Source organism: Pristis pectinata, chromosome 8, assembly GCF_009764475.1.
Source record: "Pristis pectinata isolate sPriPec2 chromosome 8, sPriPec2.1.pri, whole genome shotgun sequence".
NCBI classification, from domain to species: Eukaryota; Metazoa; Chordata; class Chondrichthyes; order Rhinopristiformes; family Pristidae; genus Pristis; species Pristis pectinata.
The window spans coordinates 95,836,224-95,854,934 of NC_067412.1; the positions used below are offsets into that span (position 1 = coordinate 95,836,224).

At 43.3% G+C, this 18,711-nt stretch overlaps 1 protein-coding gene across 2 annotated transcripts in view; it reads right to left on the minus strand.

Moving 5' to 3' along the window:
- The window catches only part of aff2 (AF4/FMR2 family, member 2), a 568,957-nt gene that overhangs the window by 119,622 nt on the left and 430,624 nt on the right, over window positions 1-18,711 (minus strand). For both annotated transcript variants that reach the window (XM_052021245.1, XM_052021246.1), the window contains exon 9: window positions 16,583-16,617. In XM_052021245.1, coding sequence (XP_051877205.1) covers window positions 16,583-16,617 — 35 coding nt within the window. The remainder of the gene's footprint in view (window positions 1-16,582; window positions 16,618-18,711) is intronic.

Here is an 18,711-nt window from a genome sequence, read left to right on the forward strand (position 1 = left end):
AGAAGTGTTTAAAATCAAGAGAGGCATAGATAAGGTGGATGGTAACAGTCTTTTCCCCAGGGTAGGGGAGTCCAAAACTAGGTTCAGGGTGAGAGGGGAAAGATTTAAAAGGAACCTGGGAGGCAACTTTTTCACGCAGAGGGTGGTGAGTATATGGAATAAGCTGCCAGAGGAAGTGGTTGAGGCAGGTACAATAGCATCATTCAAGGAGCACTTGGACAGGTACATGGAAGGGCAGGGCTTCGAGGGACATGGGCCGAATGCACGAAATTGGGACTAGCTGGGTGGGCACCGTGGTCAGCATGGACTGGTTGGGCGGAAGGGCCTGTATCCGTGCTGTGTTTCTCTGAAACTCTACGCTGAGGGTGTTGGTGGCAAGGTCATTTCTTGCCCATTTCTGGTTTCCCTGGAGTGGTTTGAAAGTCAACCACATTGATAGGGATCTATGTGGAATGGCATTAAATGCACAGCAAAGAAGCAGTCCATTCAGCCCTGCTGGTTCATGCTAGCATTTATTCTCCACCTGAATTTTCTCTCACCTCTACTCATAAATTACTATCAGCAGAATAATCCAACCCCTTCTTGTTGTGATTAAATGTGTTGATGGTGTTTGCCTCAATGACTCCCATTTTGCTGTTTAATGTCAAGCTGATTCATTTGACAGCCTTCACATCACTCCCAGAGTTTCTCCCGAAACCTGATGCAGGGCTTCGATCCAAAACATCGACAATTCCTTCCCCTCCCCACAGATGCTGCTCGCCCCGCTGAGTTCCTCCAGTGGATTGTTTGTATCTCCTCAAACCACCATTTGTGTATGTCTTATACTTACGGCTTCTATCTCTGGGCTCTCTACATATGGGAAGATTTTCCTTAAATTTACCCTGTCACGTCCTTTTGTCATCTTACAGGCCTCCACTGAGTCATCCCTCAAGCTTGTCTTTTCCAGAGGAAATATCCCTCTGCTGGTCCATATTTCCTGAGAGCTACAACCTACTGCACAACCCTAACCCTACCTCTGCAACGGAATGCTACGGACCACCTCTTGCACTGTCATGGACTTGTGTCCTTATTTTTGCACTGATGTCTTGTTTTTTCAAAGTTTTTTTCTCTCTTCACTGTCTTGTATAATTTATTTTTCTGTGTGTTGTCTGTACCTACGTGCCTGTGATGTTGTTGCAAGCTTTTCATTGTAACTGTACCTCACCATACTCGTACACATGACAATAAACTCGACTTGACTTGACTAAACTATGGTCCAAAGTGAGGAAGGCCAGTATTTGTTTATCACTGTCGATGAACCAATTGTTTTTCTCTGACAATTAGCAGCTTGATTGTTTTGTTTACTGACTTCACTGAGTTCCACATTTTAACGACTCTGTGGTAAGTAGCTGTGCAGAACCAAAGTTACAGCACAGAAGGAGGCTGTTCAGCCCATCGTACCTGTGTTGGGGGGTGGAGAGGCAGAGAGGTTTAGGGAGGAATTCAGAGCTTAAGCCGACATAGTTGAAGGTACAGTCATCAATGGTGGCACAGTTAGATTAGGGGATGTAAAAGAGTCCAGTGTTAAAGGAGCACAGAGATCTCAGAGGGCTATAGAGAAGGGAGGAGTAGCAGAGAAAGGAAAGGAACAATAGGGGAATTAAAAAGAGTTGGAGGAGCTCGCCATAAACTGGCTCCAGCAGATAATCAGCTTCTGTGCTGTAAATTCAATGTAAATCCATGTAATCCACACTCAATTTTCCAGACAATTCAGTTTGCATGTTCCACTGAATTGAGATAGTTTGGCCAATACTAATGGGACAGTTTGTGTATAGGTGGTGACATATTTGAACCATTGGGTCTGCAAATATTTGGTTTAAGAATCAAGAAAGTTTTTTTTAAATTTTTAACACATCTGGCAACCAAGCCATCTTTTACAATGTGCTTTTAGGCATGATTCCGCCTTCACTTAATCACTTAGCAAAACATATTACAAAAACAAAGAGCGCACCGGAGTAAAAGTGAAAATTAATTTAATCTGTGGGAGGATATCTGACATCTCCACTTGTTAGTAAATTAACTACATCCCAAGTTCAGCTGTCAGAACAACAGTAATTGACACCACAATGTTGTGGGTCTCTAATAGCACGCATACATCTAAATCAAGAAATCTGCCTGAGGAAATTGCAGAATGAATTATTTTGTGCTCTCTGCAGAATAAGTGTAGTTCCTGCTGCAACAGCATTGATGTAATCTTTGGTGACTGTTGAACACCTGGCTGCAGCTTTGTGTTTGAAGGAATAACCTCCAGCATTATCCGTTCCAATGAAAAGCATGATCTATATTTAATTGCTCCTGACTTTTCCACTAACAGTATTGAGCTGTAGAAGTTACCTGTCCTGATTCTGTTCAGGGAAGATGGCTTAATATTTTTCTTCTGTGCTATTCATTTTACATCTTTCTACATAGGTGCGCTGGGGATTGAGGGGCTTTGATGTTAGAAAGAACCACATTGCTAATTTGAAAAGCATAACTTCAATTGCAAATATCTGGTGTTTATGGTGGGACCAATTGGTTGATCCAATTGTGTTCATCGAGTTATACAGCACGGAAACAGGCCCTTTGGCCCAACTGGTCCATGCCGACCAAGGTGTCCCATCCAAACTATTCCCATTTGCCAGTGTTTGGCCTATAACCTTCTAAACCTTCCCAATCCATGTACCTGTCCAACTAAAAGTTGTTATCGTACCTGCCTCAACCACTTTCTCTGGCAGCTCATTCCACATACATACCACCCTTTGTGTAAAAATGTTGCCCCTCAAGTTCCTATTAAATCTCTCCCTTTCACCTCTGCCCTCTTGTCCTTGATTCCTCAACCCTGGAAAAAAGACTGAGTGCATTCACCCTATCTATGCCCCTCATGATTTATACACCACTCTTAAATCTCCTCTTAATCTCCTACACTCCAAGGAATAAAGTCCTAGCCTGTCCAACCTCTCCCTATAACTCAATCCCTCAAGTCAATAGTCCCTTAACTCAAGTCAATAAGTTGAATACCAGAGCATAAAAAATATTGGCGCAAGAGTAAACTACCAGACCCCTCAAACCTTACCAGCCATTCAATATGATCGTGGCTGATTTCCTCCAGGCCTTAACTTTTATTTTATGCCAATTCTCCAGAGCTCTTAATTTCCCCAATCTTTCAAAAATGTATCTTCTGCCATTTAAGTACTTCCAGTGATCTAGCCTCCACAGCCAGTGGAGTAGACAATCCAAGAAGTTCATAACCCTCTGTGAAAAGAAATTCCTACACATCCCAGTCTGAAATGACCCGCTCCCGTTATCTCCTTGTTCCAGTGGGAACATCTCAACAACTACACTACCATACCTCCAGAGGATCTTACATGCTTCAATAGGATCACCTCTCATTATTCTAAACTCCAAAGAGTAAACATTGAACTTCTTTAGCAGGCACGGTAGTGTAGCGGTTAGCATAACGCTATTACAGTGCCAGTGACCCGGGTCCGATTCCGGCTGCTGTCTGTAAGGAGTTTGTACGTTCTCCCCGTGACTGCGTGGGTTTTCTCCGGGTGCTCCGGTTTCCTCCCACATTCCAAAGACATACGGGTTAGGAAGTTGTGGGCATGCTATATTGGTGCTGGAAGCGTGGCGACACTTGCAGGCTGCCCCAGAACACTCTACGCAAAAAGATGTGTTTCACTGTGTGTTTCCATATACATGTGACTAATAAAGATATCTTATCTTATCTTATCTCATTATAAATACAATTAATTGTAAGTGCGTTTTCTTTGTCACAGTGGGAAGGGAGAGACCAGGCAAGGGAAGTCGGGGTGGAAACAATGGCAGAGGTATCAAAAGATTTCTTCACTGCATCTCCTGATACCAAAAGGCTTGGGTGAAGCTATCTGTGGCTCAAAGCCCAGATTCTTCCATGACTTCCCCCTCCCTTCTTGTAACTTTATTCTCCCTGGAGCTGCTGCCTGATGCTTTTATTTCGGGATTTGTGTGTCGCTGGCATTGTTATTGCTCTTCCCTAAGAGAAGGTGGTGGTGAGTTGCCTTCTTGAACCAGTGCAGTCCTTCTGGTGAAGGTGCTCCCATGGTGGGAAGGGAGGTCCAGGATAAAGACCAAGAAATGATGGACCAGTGACATACTTCCAGGCCAGGATGGTGTGTGACCTGGAGGGGAACCTCGATGTGGTGGTGTTTCCATGCAGTTGTGGCTCTTGTCCTTCTTGGTTTTAGAGGGTGTGGTCAGAGTAGCCGGGGTAAGTGACTGCAATGCAACTTGTGGATGGGCCACTGCAGATATGAACCCTCGCTAGTCTGACCATTGTGTAACAGTGGTGGAGGGAATGAACATTTGGAGAGGGTGATAATAGTTCCTATCAAGCAAGACTGTTAATGTCAAATTGACTAAAAGATTAACCAAGGTGGGAACAGTGGATGAGTTCAAGAAATTCCCATCTGCTAGAACGTGTAAAAGGTGGGGTCAGTGTTCGAGAAGTGGGAGATCAAATATATTGAAGATCTTTCCTTTTGTCAAGGCAACAGACTCAAGAGGTCTTGCATTCATATATTGCCTTTCTCAACCTCATCATCAAATTAAATACCATTGCTTTGTAGTCATCATAATAATGTAGAAAGCGTGCAGGCAACAAATACTTAGTGAGCTCCCACTAATGGCAATATGCAAAGATCTAATAATCAGTTTTAGTGACTTGGCTTTTACCCTAGGCACCAGAGATAACTCAACTGTTCTTTTACAAAATAGTGGTAATGTTATCTTTTATGGTCTAACATTTTAATATCTTGTCCAAAAGGTGTCACTTCTGATTTCTATTATGGAAGGGAAATTTCAAGTCTAACCCCAAAGCAAGGTTCTGGTCAATGGATGCTTAGTTTAATGGGAGAGTTACCCCACAGCTGACTTATTAATTCGACCCCTACTGGAAGGACTGGTCATGTCTAGGATCAGCTACAACTGTACAAAGATCTTCAAGAGGCTGTGCCACAAGAAGGCGGCATCCATCACTAAGGACTCTCACCATCCGGGACATGCCCTTTTCACGTTACTGCCATCGGGGAGGAGGTACAGGAGCCTGAAGACCCACACCTCAAGTTTCAACAACAGCTTCTTCCCCTCCGCCATCAGGTTTCTGAACAGTCCATGAACCCATGAACACTACCTGTTATTCCTCTTTTGCACTATTTAATTATTTTTGTAATTAATTTTATGACTTTGCACTGTACTGCTGCCGCAAAACAACAAATTTCACATCATACATCAGCGATAATAAAGCTGATTCTGATTCTGATACTTGCAGGCAATGATAGCTTGCCTGCAGTGCCAGTCATTCATAATGTGGACCTACAAAGATGTGCACTTTGAACAGAAGCATTAGTCAGGGTGTTTACTTGCATGTAGTTTGCTGAGTGACCATTCAGTTAACAGGAGCAACTAGCTTTTCACAAACAGATGAAGGATGTCTGTTACGAGTATCTAACAGAAACTCTGACGCAGCCACACAACACTCTGCCCAATACATCACGGGCACATCCCTCCCCACCATCAGTAGTATCTACAGGAGGCACTGCCTCAAGAAGGCAACATCCATCATCAAAGGTCCCCACTATCTTCTCACAGCTACCATCAGGCAGGAGGTACAGAAGCCTGAAGTCCCACACCACCAGGTTCAAGAACAGCTACCTCCCTTCAACCATTTGGTTCTTGAACCAACCAGCAAAACCCTAATCACTACAGTTTAGCAACACTATGACCACTTTGATCACTTTGCACTAAAATGGACAGATTTTTTCTTGTTCCGATTGTGTTCTTTCTTATAAAAATTGTATATAACTTATGTTTTTCTTGTAAATGATGCTTATCTGATGCTATGTGCCTGTGATGCTGCTGCAAGTAAGTTTTTCATTGCAGCTGTGCATACACGTATTTGTGCAAACTCAACTTTGACTTTGACACACTCTTAAAGTATCTGCTGGATGATTTGAAACAAGATTTATCAAGATATGAAAATCTGTAGTTAGTGAAAGTATGACATCACTTTCTGCTCAGATCATAGCCAGATCAGTGCATGAACTTCTAATGCCATTTGTTCGATAGATGTAATTTCATAAACGATTTTTACCATGTCTGTATTATTCCAGTTATGAACAGGGAGAGTGATGTAATTAAGTAACCAAAAGTGTCTTCCTAATCCTTCAACATAACATATGTTCTGACAGTGGGACAGACCTCACTTCTATCAGAGCGGACAAAGTTGAGCTAATGTGGGCATTACATCATTCAGCAACATGATTTCATTCTTGACAATGTGCAGAGAACACAGGCCTTGAAACAATAGGCCAAATGTGAGCAAACACAATAGTAGCCCTGGAGGAATAGTTCAAGATGCACTTCGATCTTCTGACATTATCCAGAAACCCCACTGCAAAATCAGCAAATAAAATGAGTCCGTGTCACATCCTGAGAGAGTCCAATCACAGCCAATGGCAGTCATAGCCCAATGAGGAACAACTTTGCTTCTGACTTATAAAGTAATGGGTTCCAGTAGCCAGTGTCTTGTGTACAAAAGTGCTACTCCAGTATAGTACCATGGGAAAGCTGCTCAGGTTGAAGGCATCATTGTCTGTTGGAGATGTTGAACCAACTCCGTCATCTGATCTCTTTGAGCGGACACAGGATTCTCAAGCACTAAGTTGAAGAAGTCTAGAGCTCTCTCCAGTGCTCTCGCCAATACTTACACCTCAAACAACACCTAAAGCAAATAATTTGCTTAATTGTTTTTTTTATGGGAGTTTGCTGTGCTCAAGCTGGCTGTAACATTTACAAACTAACACAGGGACTGCACTTCAAAACATCCGGCACTGGGGTTCCAGTTCTCTGGAGCACCCAGAACTCACGGAAGGTACAACACATGGCTTTCTTCCTTACTGTCTTACTGTGTGGAAACCAAGATCTTATTTCCAAGCAACAAAAGTTACTATTTACTTGGTTCCAGCAAATGTCAGAAGTGCAGTAGCTTTCAATGAATTTTTATTAGTATTTATGGCTGTTCGCCAAATTACATTTATAAAAATTTCATATCGCATGTGGCCTAATAACAATTTTTCTTCATTATTATGTGTGCAATGTTACACATACGGTTAGTGCTGTAAACTCTGAAGCACATTTAATCCTTCTCAAGTGGCAAGTCAGTGTTCACTGCATCTTTTACTGCTAATAATATTTTTCTATGATCCTTTTCAGATTAACCTTCCGTTTTCACGGATAGTAGAGGATAAGCTGAAGACGACTCAAGGTAACGCGGTGGATAATGCACAGTGAACGAAGGGCTTTCTCAATTAGTTCTGGGGTCATGGTGAGAAGTCAACTGTTCAAAGCTCTATTGGCTGAATCCTTTTCACCACAGTCCTTGGATTTTATTTCATCTAAATCTCTGCTGCCTGCATTTCAGGTTTGAGACCTGGGATCCTAGTCAGAGGACCTGAAACATTAACTCTGTTTCTCTCTCCACAGATGCTGCCTGACCTGCTGAGTATTCCCACCATTTTCTGTTTTTATTTCAGATTTTCAGCATCTGCAGGTTTTTTTTTGATTTTCATCTCTATAGCCTGGTGGCCAATGTTCTCACTCATGGCCAATATTGGTTCCCAATTCCAGTTCCCATCCTCGTTACATTTGCCACATCTCCCGATCAATGCATCCTGGTCCAGGAACCAGGGCTCACCAGGGAATCTCCACTTCCTCAGAATGTTGCTTCTATCTCCAATTCATGGATCAACAGAGGGGCCACCAAGCTCCCACATCCCCCACTTCCCCTAAACTCCTCTTGTGGCCATGTGGTCACTGTCACTGATCACAACTGCATGTAACACCTCAAGGAAGCTTGTTAGATCGAGCCAACTCCATTAAATTCCAAGTGGTATTGGCGCCATTAAAAAAAATAAAAGGATAGCAAAGGAGATACAATGATTGATGCTATAAGTTGTGGTGTATCAACTGACTGTTTGGATCTATTCTGGGAGGTTTCACCATGTGCTTACTTTCTTCAGAGGTTAAGGAGGTTCGGCTTGTCACTGGACACTCTATCAAACTCCTACAGATGTACGGTTGAAAGTGTCCTGACTGGTCTCATCATGGTCTGGGACAGTAATTCGAATGTGCAGGAATGTAAGAAGCTACAGAGAGTAGTGGACTCTGCCCAATACATCATGAGCACATCCCTCCCCACCATCGGTAGTATCTACGTGAGGCGCTGCCTCAAGAAGGCAACATTCATCATCAAAAGTTCCCACCATCTGGGCCGTGCCATCTTCTCGCAGCTACCATCGGGCAGGAGGTTCAGAAGCCTGAATTCCCACACCACCAGGTTCAAGAACAGCTACTTCCCTTCAACCATTCAGTTCTTGAACCAACCTGCACAACCCTAATCACTACCTCAGTATAGCAACACTATGACCACTTTGATCACTTTGCACTAAAATGGACTTTGCCTTTTTTTTTGTTTTAATTGTGTTCTTTCTTGTAAAACTTGGGTATAATGTATGTTTAATTTGTGTTTCTCTTGTGAATGCTGCTTATATGATTCTATGTGCCTGTGATGCTGCTGCTAGTAAGTTTTTCATTGCACCTGTGGATACATGTACTTGTGCATACGACAATAAACTCCACTTTGACTTTGACTCCCTGCATATTCATGTGCCTGTCTAAAAGCCTCCTAAATGCCACAGTCGTATCTGATTCCACCACCACTCCTGGCAGCATATGCACATCTCTCACCTTAAATGTAGATACTGTGATATGATTTAAAGTAAGTCAGGTGCACATCTCCTTTTCACAGACCAGTTAATACAATGAAACTCCGATGGTTTATTCGGTTATTACTGTGATGAGTAAGCAGTTGTTTTATGGCACTGCCCAGCATAGCATATCAGTACTGCAGTACAACATTGTAAAGTCTAGAACTCTGAAACAAAAGATGTGACAGCTGGAAATCCTCAGCATGTCAGGCAGCATCTGTGAAGAGAGAAACTCAGCAACCACTTCAGGTTGTGGATCTTTCATCTGGACAAGCCCAGTTTGATGAAGAGCCACTGACTTGAGACGTTAAACTCCGTTCCTATTTCCACAGATGTTACCTGAGGTGTGAAGTGTTTCCAGCATTTTCAGCCTTTATTTAAATGCATCAGCATTTTCTCAGCTCCCATTATTTAGCAGACAAGCACAACATGATTACACACAGGGACGACCCCAGAACAATATAATCCTCCAATCAATGATTGTGTGATTTAGTTTCACACCTTGTTAAAATAACCATTAATGGAATATTTAATCATACTTCTGCAGCAATAAACCTCAGTGTTTGCATTAGTTGACACATGCAAGGAATTTGACAGTGTGAAATTAGAATTAGTCATTTTAACGTCTCTAATACAATTACATTTTTCTTTATTCCATTACTATCCTCAGCAGTTTGATGGATATTGTGTCGTTTGTTCAATCTACCTCCCCACCACAAGCCATCGTTTAACATTCCCCCCTCCAAGAGACTGGGCTCTGGCCTTACCACAGATGACAGCCTCTCTGCACTCAATAATGACTCATCGCATGAGATTTGCTGTAACTTTCTCTCTGTACAAAATATCTCTCTCCACTAAGTTGTGCTTGGATCTATGATTCAAACCATGCATCATCATTTGGTGCTTAACCTGCTTAGTGTAACAGAATAACCCCCTGCCTTTTATTTTCTTATCACAAATTGTTTTCAAGTCATAGAGTCCTATAGTAGGGAAATGGGCTGATTGGTCCACTTTTCCTGCTCCCATTTCCAATCCCATTACATTCTCCCCGCACTTCCATCCTCTCTTCCTGGGTTCTGCCACTTACCTGCGCAACAGGGGCAGTTTTCAGCAGACGATCAACCTACCAGCCCGCAGGTCTTTGGGATGCGGGAGGAAACCAGGGCACCCAGAGGAAACCCATGGGGTTTGAGGGAGAACCGTGCAAACTCCACACACTCAGCACCTGGGTCTCTGGAGACAGCAACTCCACCAGCTGAGACACTGTGCTTCCTCTCTCTTTCTGCAGTGTGCACCATGCACCAGGAGTTAACTGATTTTACTTGTATGTCTTTGCCACTGTTACTGCAGCACAGAAACACGGCAAATATATGACAGTAGGTTAGAACACAGTACAGCACAATACAGGCCACTCGGCCCACCATGTTGTGCCGATATTTTATCCTGCTCTAAGATCTATCTAACCCTTCCCTCCCACATAGCCCCCTATTTTTCTACAATTCATGTGTCTATCTAAGATTCTCTTAAATGTCCCTAATGTATCTGCCCCCACAACCTCGGCCGGCACCCTTTCTGCTGTTCCCCTGTTAGGGGAAAACACACCTCAAAATTCACTTTCCCTCATTGATTCTTTTCAACAAAAATAAGTTTATTAAAAGTACCACAACACCACACCAAATTACTACAGACTACAACAACAACTAAACTTCAGCTAAATTATGATGTCACCATTCTGATCCAGGATGTAATCGATTCCCTGCAGTGCCCGACGGTCCTGGAACAGCTCCATGGTGCCCGTGGACACCACGTGTTCTTTCTCTGGGGATACCTGGGCATGAACATAACCCCACGGAGAGAGGCAGGCAGTCGGCTCGGCTGAGTCCTTGGCTTCCTGCCTCCATGAAAGGAGCAGGCCCTTCAGATAGGTAAATAGGTTCTGCAACCTCACACACTCCATATACATGTGATATACAGTCTCTTCCAGCCCACAGAAGTGACAAGGGGCTGGGATATCCTTGTAGCAACTCAGAAACTTGTTAGAGGGCACCACTCTATGTAACACTCTCCACCCCAACTTTCCCTCATTGCGGCATGGCAGCGTTTGGCAATAGCCCATTGTTAGTACCTGTCCTTCATCCTCCCTCTCTATCAAGGAATGTTCCTGCCTTCTCTCTGTCAACTGTTCTAAAAGCAAATTTGTCAAAAAATTAACAGTTACAGCTCATTCGGCGCTTATACAGTGCCATCAACATATTAAGATATCTTTATTAGTCACATGTACATCAAAACACACAGTGAAATACATCTTTCGTGTGGAGTGTTCTGGGGGCAGCCCGCAAGTGTCGCCACGCTTCCGGCGCCAACACAGCATGCCCACAACTTCCTAACCCGTACGTCTTTGGAATGTGGGAGGAAACCGGAGCACCCAGAGGAAACCCACGCAGACACGGGGAGAACGTACAAACTCCTTACAGACAGCGGCTGGAATTGAACCCGGGTCGCTGGCGCTGTAAAGCGTTTCACTAATCCCTACACTACCGTGGAATCCTGAGATGTTTCATGTCAAAGATTGTCAAACAGAATTGGACACTGAGCAACATACAGAGAGGCATTGGGGCAATTTGTTGATGGCTTGGACAAAGAATTGGAGTTTAAGGATTGCGTAAAGAGGGGAGAAAGAGGTGGAGAGGTTCAGGGTCTGGACAGCAGGAGGCACAGCCAACACTGACCATGTGACAGAAATCAGGGGAAAGGAGTACAAAGACCCGAAGGGTTTTTAGGGCTGGATGTCTTCCTGGCTGTGCCACTGGGGACTGGAAGGAGAGGTCCACTCCAGAGACTCCTACAGCTCACTCAGGCTGATGTTTTGGTACAGCTGTGGTGAAGGAGGATTGGTCTTTTGGGAAAGACATTCAACCGAGACCCCATCATTATAGATCTCATAGATCTACTCAGAGGAGAGCAGGGCATCTTTCCCCAGTGTCTCCCACTACATCTAAAACAGAAATCTGCCCTCAACGTGCATATGTTGTAGCAACTATGGGCTGTACACCACTTTTGGAAGTGAAGTCAATGTAAATGAATTTCGGAAGCGCAGCCACTGCTACTAAGCAATAAAGGACCAATTTTTAGTCCATCTGTACATTTATTTATTGGTGTTTATGGGACCATTACGTGGACCAATCAGCTGCTTTGCAACCTGCATTAGAATAGTGAAAAGATTTCATTGGCTGTAAAGAGCTTTGGGATTTTGCGAAAGGATCCCTGGAGATACAAATTATTTCCATCTGTTCCTCTAGGACTGGTGAACCAGTCAATGACGTGCAAATCTGCAGCCTGTGCTTCGAGTGCAATTCCTAATGGGCAGGCACGGTAGTGTAGCGGTTAGCGTAACGCTATTACAGCACCAGCAACCCGGGTTCAATTCATGCTGCTGTCTGTAAGGAGTTTGTACGTTCTCCCTGTGTCTGGGTGGGTTTCCTCCAGGTGCTCCAGTTTCCTCCCACATTCCAAAGACATACGGGTGAGGAGCTGTGGGCATGCTATGTTGGTGCCGGAAGCGTGGTGACATTTGCAGGCTGCCCCCAGCACGTTCTCAGTAACGCAAAAAAAGACCCATTTCACTGTGTGTTCCGATGTACATGTGACTAATAAATAAATATCTTAATCCAGGCTCATTAAAATCTCATAAATATATTATCCAGTAGCAGTGAAACCTTGACAAATTGGTTTTCTTGTTCTCTCTCACGTGTTGTTTAAAGTTATAAACTGGAACTATTTCATTGATGTGTCATCCTGCCAATTGCAGCCAATCAGGAATAGGCTGGTCTCAAACAGTAAGACTCTGTAGAATCAGCAAAAAGTAGAATGCATCTCTTCTGTAACCTGGCAACTATCATATTGCATTAAACTGTATGCAGGTTTAACATTTAAATAACCCAGGATTAACCCTTGGACCTTGGGAATCAGCCAAGCTTTATTGGGAAATTTTATTAACTATTTATGTGTTTAATAAATCAGCAATGTCGGAATTATAACCCTAGTTCCATTTCATAAGGGTTTGTCACTCAACTAAACAGATCCCACACTGACTGGCTGATCAGGAATCTCTTGGATGATCTATAAAAAATTTACAGAGTAGAATCAGACTAGTCATTTCATTGTGTCTGTGTGTCATCCCTTGTCTAACAAAATGTAAAGTTATTCCCACTGCTCCACTCCTTCCCCATTGGCCTGAGTCTTCAATATTCCTTAAAGTATCCCACAATTTCTCACTGTGCCACAATACTATATTCTCTGACCCTGGTCTGAAGAAGTTGCTCCTAACTTATCTCCTCTTTTTCCCCATGATGCCTGAATTGATGCCCCTAATGTACTTTCACCACTACTGGAGGAAAGAGATTTCCCTACACTATAAAAACTCTTGCTAATTTTGCATAACCTTCTCTCTGTCTTAAGTTAAAACAGAAAGTGCTCGAAATACTCAGCAGGTCAGGCAGCACCTGTGAAGAGAAAAGCTTATGAATATATTAGAGCAACTGAGTGCATCTAGCACTTTCTGTTTATATTTCCTTTCTTTTTAGTTACTGTTCTTCTGTGCCTGTTCTGTTACGGTGGATATCCCCCTAGAATCTCAGGTTCCTCTTCATAATGGTGAGATTTGCTTTACAACATCCTATTGGTCGATGTGGCTTGCTACAGTATAGCTCATCAATGTCTTAACTGTAGCGAGAACAATAATTTTTACAGATTTATCATAAAAAAATAAAAGACTTTGTTTTTATCAACCTATTATTCCACAACTGTAGGATTATGTTATTAATGTCTTCGGTCTCTCTGTCCATCTATACCCTTCACCTCCCTTCCAATGACTGTATGCTTGAAGGATGCTTTGTCTCAAGCTTCTGCACGTCAAACTCCCTTTGCCACCTCTCTGGCCATCCTAGTAAGCTGCTCCTGCCTTCTTAAAGCTTCCTACATTGTTTGTCTGCTCCTCCTGCATTTCAGCAGACACAGATTTTGCTCGCTGTTGAATTATCATCTGCTTTGACAAGGACTTGAATGGACCCCTGGAGTTCAACACTTCCAAGACCCATTTAACCCAACCCTTTGATTCCTATCCAGCAGCCTAATACTTGATCCTTGGTCTGCATTTGTTTTAATCAATATGCTTTCAGACAGTAAAACACTTGAGCCTTTAACAGTAAAGGATCTGGCAATTTTAGTTTATTTCTAAACATCCATGCCCCAAGACAAAACTACATCCCACATAAAGGGCAAAGAGTGGTTAGGTATGGCCTTGTGATGTGAGACTGTCTCCTTAGGTCAGTAAAAAGTGTGTGCATCCACCTTACCTATGCCTCTCATGGTTTTAAGTGTGTGTCAGAACATTAGAAACAATAAGTTGTTTTGGCTACACCACCCCTTGAGCCTGCTCCACCATACAATCAGAGAATAGTTGACCTGATCTTGGTCTCAGCCTTGACTCTCTTGTAGTCCCTATACCTGGTTTCCTTGGCCTTGAATATGTTCAATGATCCAGCATGCACAGATCTCTGGGGTATAGAGTTTCAAAGATTCAGGATTCTTTGAGAAAAGAAATTCCCACTCATCTCTACCTTAAATTATTCTGAAACGATGCCCCAGAGTCCCAGATTCCCCAGCAGGGGAAACAACTTCTCAGAGTTGACTCTTTCCTACCCCCTTGGGCATTGTTTGTTCTCAGACTCAGAGCTGTACAGTTGCACGTTTGGAATGAAATATTTGGAAGTGAGTATAATAGACAGCCAGTGTTTTTGCACCAATTCCATGCTGAGGTCTGATGATGAATGTTTCTCCCCTCGAATCCCCTCCATCTACAGTGGTGCAGCAGTTAGAACATAGAACAGTACAGCATAATACTGGCCCTTTGGCCCACGATGTTGGGCTGACCTATATAAACCTACTCCACGATCAATCTAACCCTTCACTCCTACACAGCCCATAACCGTCCATTTTTCTTACATCCATGTGCCTATTGTATCAGCCTTTACCACCACCCCTGGCAGTGCATTCCAGGCACCCACCACTCTCTGTGTGGAATACCTACCTCTGACCTCTCCCTGAAACTTTCCACCACTCACCTTAAATGGATGTCCTCTGGTATTGGCAATTGCCACCCTGGGAAAAAGGTTCTGGCTGTCCACTCTATCTGTGCCCCTCATAATCTTTTCTATCAAGTTCCCGCTCATCCTCAGTTGCTCCAAAGAGAAAAGCCCCAGCTCACTCAACCTTTCCTCATATGTTCTCTAATCCAGGCAACATCCTGGTAAATCTCCTCTGCACCCTCTCTAAAGCTTCCACATCCTTCCTATAATGAGGTGACCAGAACTGAACACAATACTCCAAGCGTGGTCTAACCTGAGTTTTGTAGAGCTGCAACATTACCTCGCAGCTCTTGAACTCGATCCCCTGACTAATGAAGGCCAGCATACCATACACCTTCTCAACCACCTTATTAACTTGCACGGCAACTTTGAGGGATCTATGGACTCGAACCCCAAGATCCCTCTGTTCCTCCACACTGTTAAGAATCCTGCCATTAACCTTGTATTCTGCCTTCAAGTTCATTCTTCGAAAGTGTATCACTTCACACTTTTCTGGATTAAACTCCATCTGCCATTTGTCCACCCAGCTCTGCATCCTGTCTATATTCTGTTGTAACCTACGACAACCTTCTACCCGGGTTTGATCGTAACCTTGAGAATTATCTGTGTGGAGTCTGTATGCCCTCACTGTGACCGCATGGGTTTCCCCCATCTGCTGGCTTCCTCTCACATCCCAAAGCCATGCTGGTAGAGTAATTGGCTGCTGTAAATTACCCCTTGTGTTGGCGGGTGGGAGGAGAATCAGTTGGAGTTGGTGGGGAGATAAGTGGCAAACGGTTCTGAGAGCTAGTACAGATGATGGGCTGACTTACCTTCTTCTATGTCATAAAAAATGTATAATATATAAATAGAAGCAACAGACCTGCCCTTTACACAATGTGGCAGATAAGTGTCACAAAACAAGAATAAGCAGGTGTTGGGCTGTAACACACACAAAATGCTGGAGGAACTCAGCAGGTCAGGCAGCATCTGTGGAGGGAAATAAATAGCCAACCTTTCGGGTCGAGACCCTTCATCAATCCTGAAGGGTCTTGACCCGAAGTGTCGACTGTTTATTTCCCTCCATGGATGCTGCCTGACCTGCTGACTTCCTCTAGCATTTGAAGCAGTGTGTTGCTCCAAATTCCAGCATCTGCAGAGTATCTTGTGTCTAAGTGTTGAGTTGTCACTGGTTTGAATTGCCTATAGAATTGAATCAATTTATAGGATATTTAATGTCTTGTCACATTAGTACTGAGCCCATGGCCAGTTGAAATACTTGTGTGTTTATTTATAGGGGCCCAGAAGATGATTATTTTTATATTCATTACAGCTTGTTTAAGGAGAACAACAAAATTGGTTTGAAGTAGGTTGAGGTCAGTGTATAAATATGCTGAAACTGTGTTACTTGAAACATAGCACAAATTGTACTGAATCAAATTGGCTAATTTATGAGTAGCGTGAAACATTTGCCCTCTGGGCAGCAATGGGTAGATTGCAATGTCATGCTCGTATAATCTTTTACCTGAGTAGCTTAAGGAACATAAATATCCCCCACCTCCTTCCCACCAATTTAACAAGTATTTCATTGATCGATCACCAATAGAAAATACAGCCACATAAAAGCAAACTTACTTTACAGCAATGGGTCGAATCTTGGTTTTTTCTGCCTGCAAGTACAAATAACAACATTAGCTGGAGGCAAAGAAAATACAAAGATTTGTTGCAACTTCTTCAATAATTTAAAGCTTCAGTATTTAGAGGCAAACTGATATGATTCTGAGCACAGGATTGTCTGAAAAAGCATGACATTTCACATCTTCTAAAGATTATCATTTATCCAACAAACATCCCTGTTACTGTCACAGCTCAAGCACAAAAATCTAAGCTGATGCCTCATTGTTGTACTGAGGGTGTGCTGCATAGTCCAAGGTACATCCTTCTGGAAGAGAAACTAAACTGAGGCCCTGTCTGACCAGGAGAGTGTGAAAGATCCATGGCCCCATTTTGAAGAAAGGCAGGGAGTTATTTCCAGAGTCCCGACCACTATTTCTCCTTCAATGTACGCTGATGAAGCAGGTTATCCAGCCATTATCATGTTACTAATTGTGGAATCTTGCTGTGCACTGAATGATTACTGTTTTTCCCACATTACAAGAGATACTGAAGTGGCCACAATGTATTTTGGGATATCCTGAGTCAGGAAGAGAGTGATACGAATGCAATTTTTTTAACCTCATTGCAAGGGATGGACTTATTTGAATCAGTGTGTAGCAAAGTTTTGTTTTGTTGGGTTATGAGTTATGATCAAGGAACTATCAGATCTGCAGCCCAATAGCTGAAACAGAAATGAGATTAACACAACAGGGGGAGGGATATACAGATCTTCAGAGCACTTGCTGAAATTCAAGGCAGTAATTTAATCTGATCTTAATGTAGAATTATTGGGTAGTGGTGTTCCATTCTTGAGGAAACCTGCTTGCTACTTACTGTAAGAAGCTGCAGAGAATAGTGGACTCTGCCCAAAACATCACGGGCACATCCCTCCCCACCATCGGTAGTATCTACTGGAGGCACTGTCTCAAGAAGGCAACATCCATCGTCAAAGACCCCTACCATCTGGGCCGTGCCATCTTCTCACAGCTACCATCGGGCAGGAGGTCCAGAAGCCTGAAGTCCCACACCACCAGGTTCAGGAACAGCTACTTCCCTTCAACCATTCGGTTCTTGAACCAACCTGCACAACCCTAATAACCACAGTTTAGCAACACTATGGCCATTTTGATCACTCTGCACTAAAATAGACTTTTTTTTGTTCAAATTGTATTCTTTCTTGTAAAATTTGTGTATAATTTATGTTTAATTTGTGCTTTTCTTGTGAATGTTGCTTATGTAAGCCTGTGATGCTGCTGCAAGTAAGTTTTTCGTTGCACCTGTGCATACATGTACTTGTGCAGATGTCAATAAACTTGACTTTGACTTTTACTGTTGACTATCTCTTGGCAGTCAGAGTTATAGATTCAGCAGTAGTTTAGCTATGGGAAAGTTGACAATTTGAATCTGCCCCCTTTACCTCGCAAAAGGAATTAAAACATTTGAGATCACAAATGACTGTTCCTCAGTTATGAGTACAGTAACAGTCTCGGACTTCTTACTGCAAGTCAGTGAAGTCACGGGCTTCAAGGGGAAAACACTCCGGTGGCTGGAGTCATACCCTGCGCCTTGCACAGAGGAAGATGGTTGGGGCTGTTGCAGGTCACTGCAGGAGCTCCTCAGGGCAGTGTCCTGGGCACAACTATCTTTCCTTCCATTCATGAGGTCAGAAGTGGGGATGTTCACTGATCGTTGCCTAATTTCACTCACGACATGTTAGAAAGTGAAGCCGTCCACACCTGCCAGCAATGATCACCTCCAACAAGAGAGAGTCTAACCACCTACCTTTGGATATTCATTGGCATTACCACAGTTGAGTCCCCCACCATCAATATCCTGAGGGTCATAGAGTCACAGAGTCATTCAGCATGGATACGGGCCCTTCGGCCCAACCAGTCCATGCAGACCACGGTGTCCAGCCAGCTAGTCCCATTTCCTGCGTTCAGCCCATATCCCTCTAAGCTCTGCCCCTCCCTGTACCTATCCAAGTGCTTCTAAATTGATATTGTACTTGCCTCAACCACTTCCTCTGGCAGCTCGTTCCATATGCTCATCACCCTCTGTGTGAAAGAGTTGCCCCTCAGGTCCCTTTTAAATCTTTCCCCTCTCAC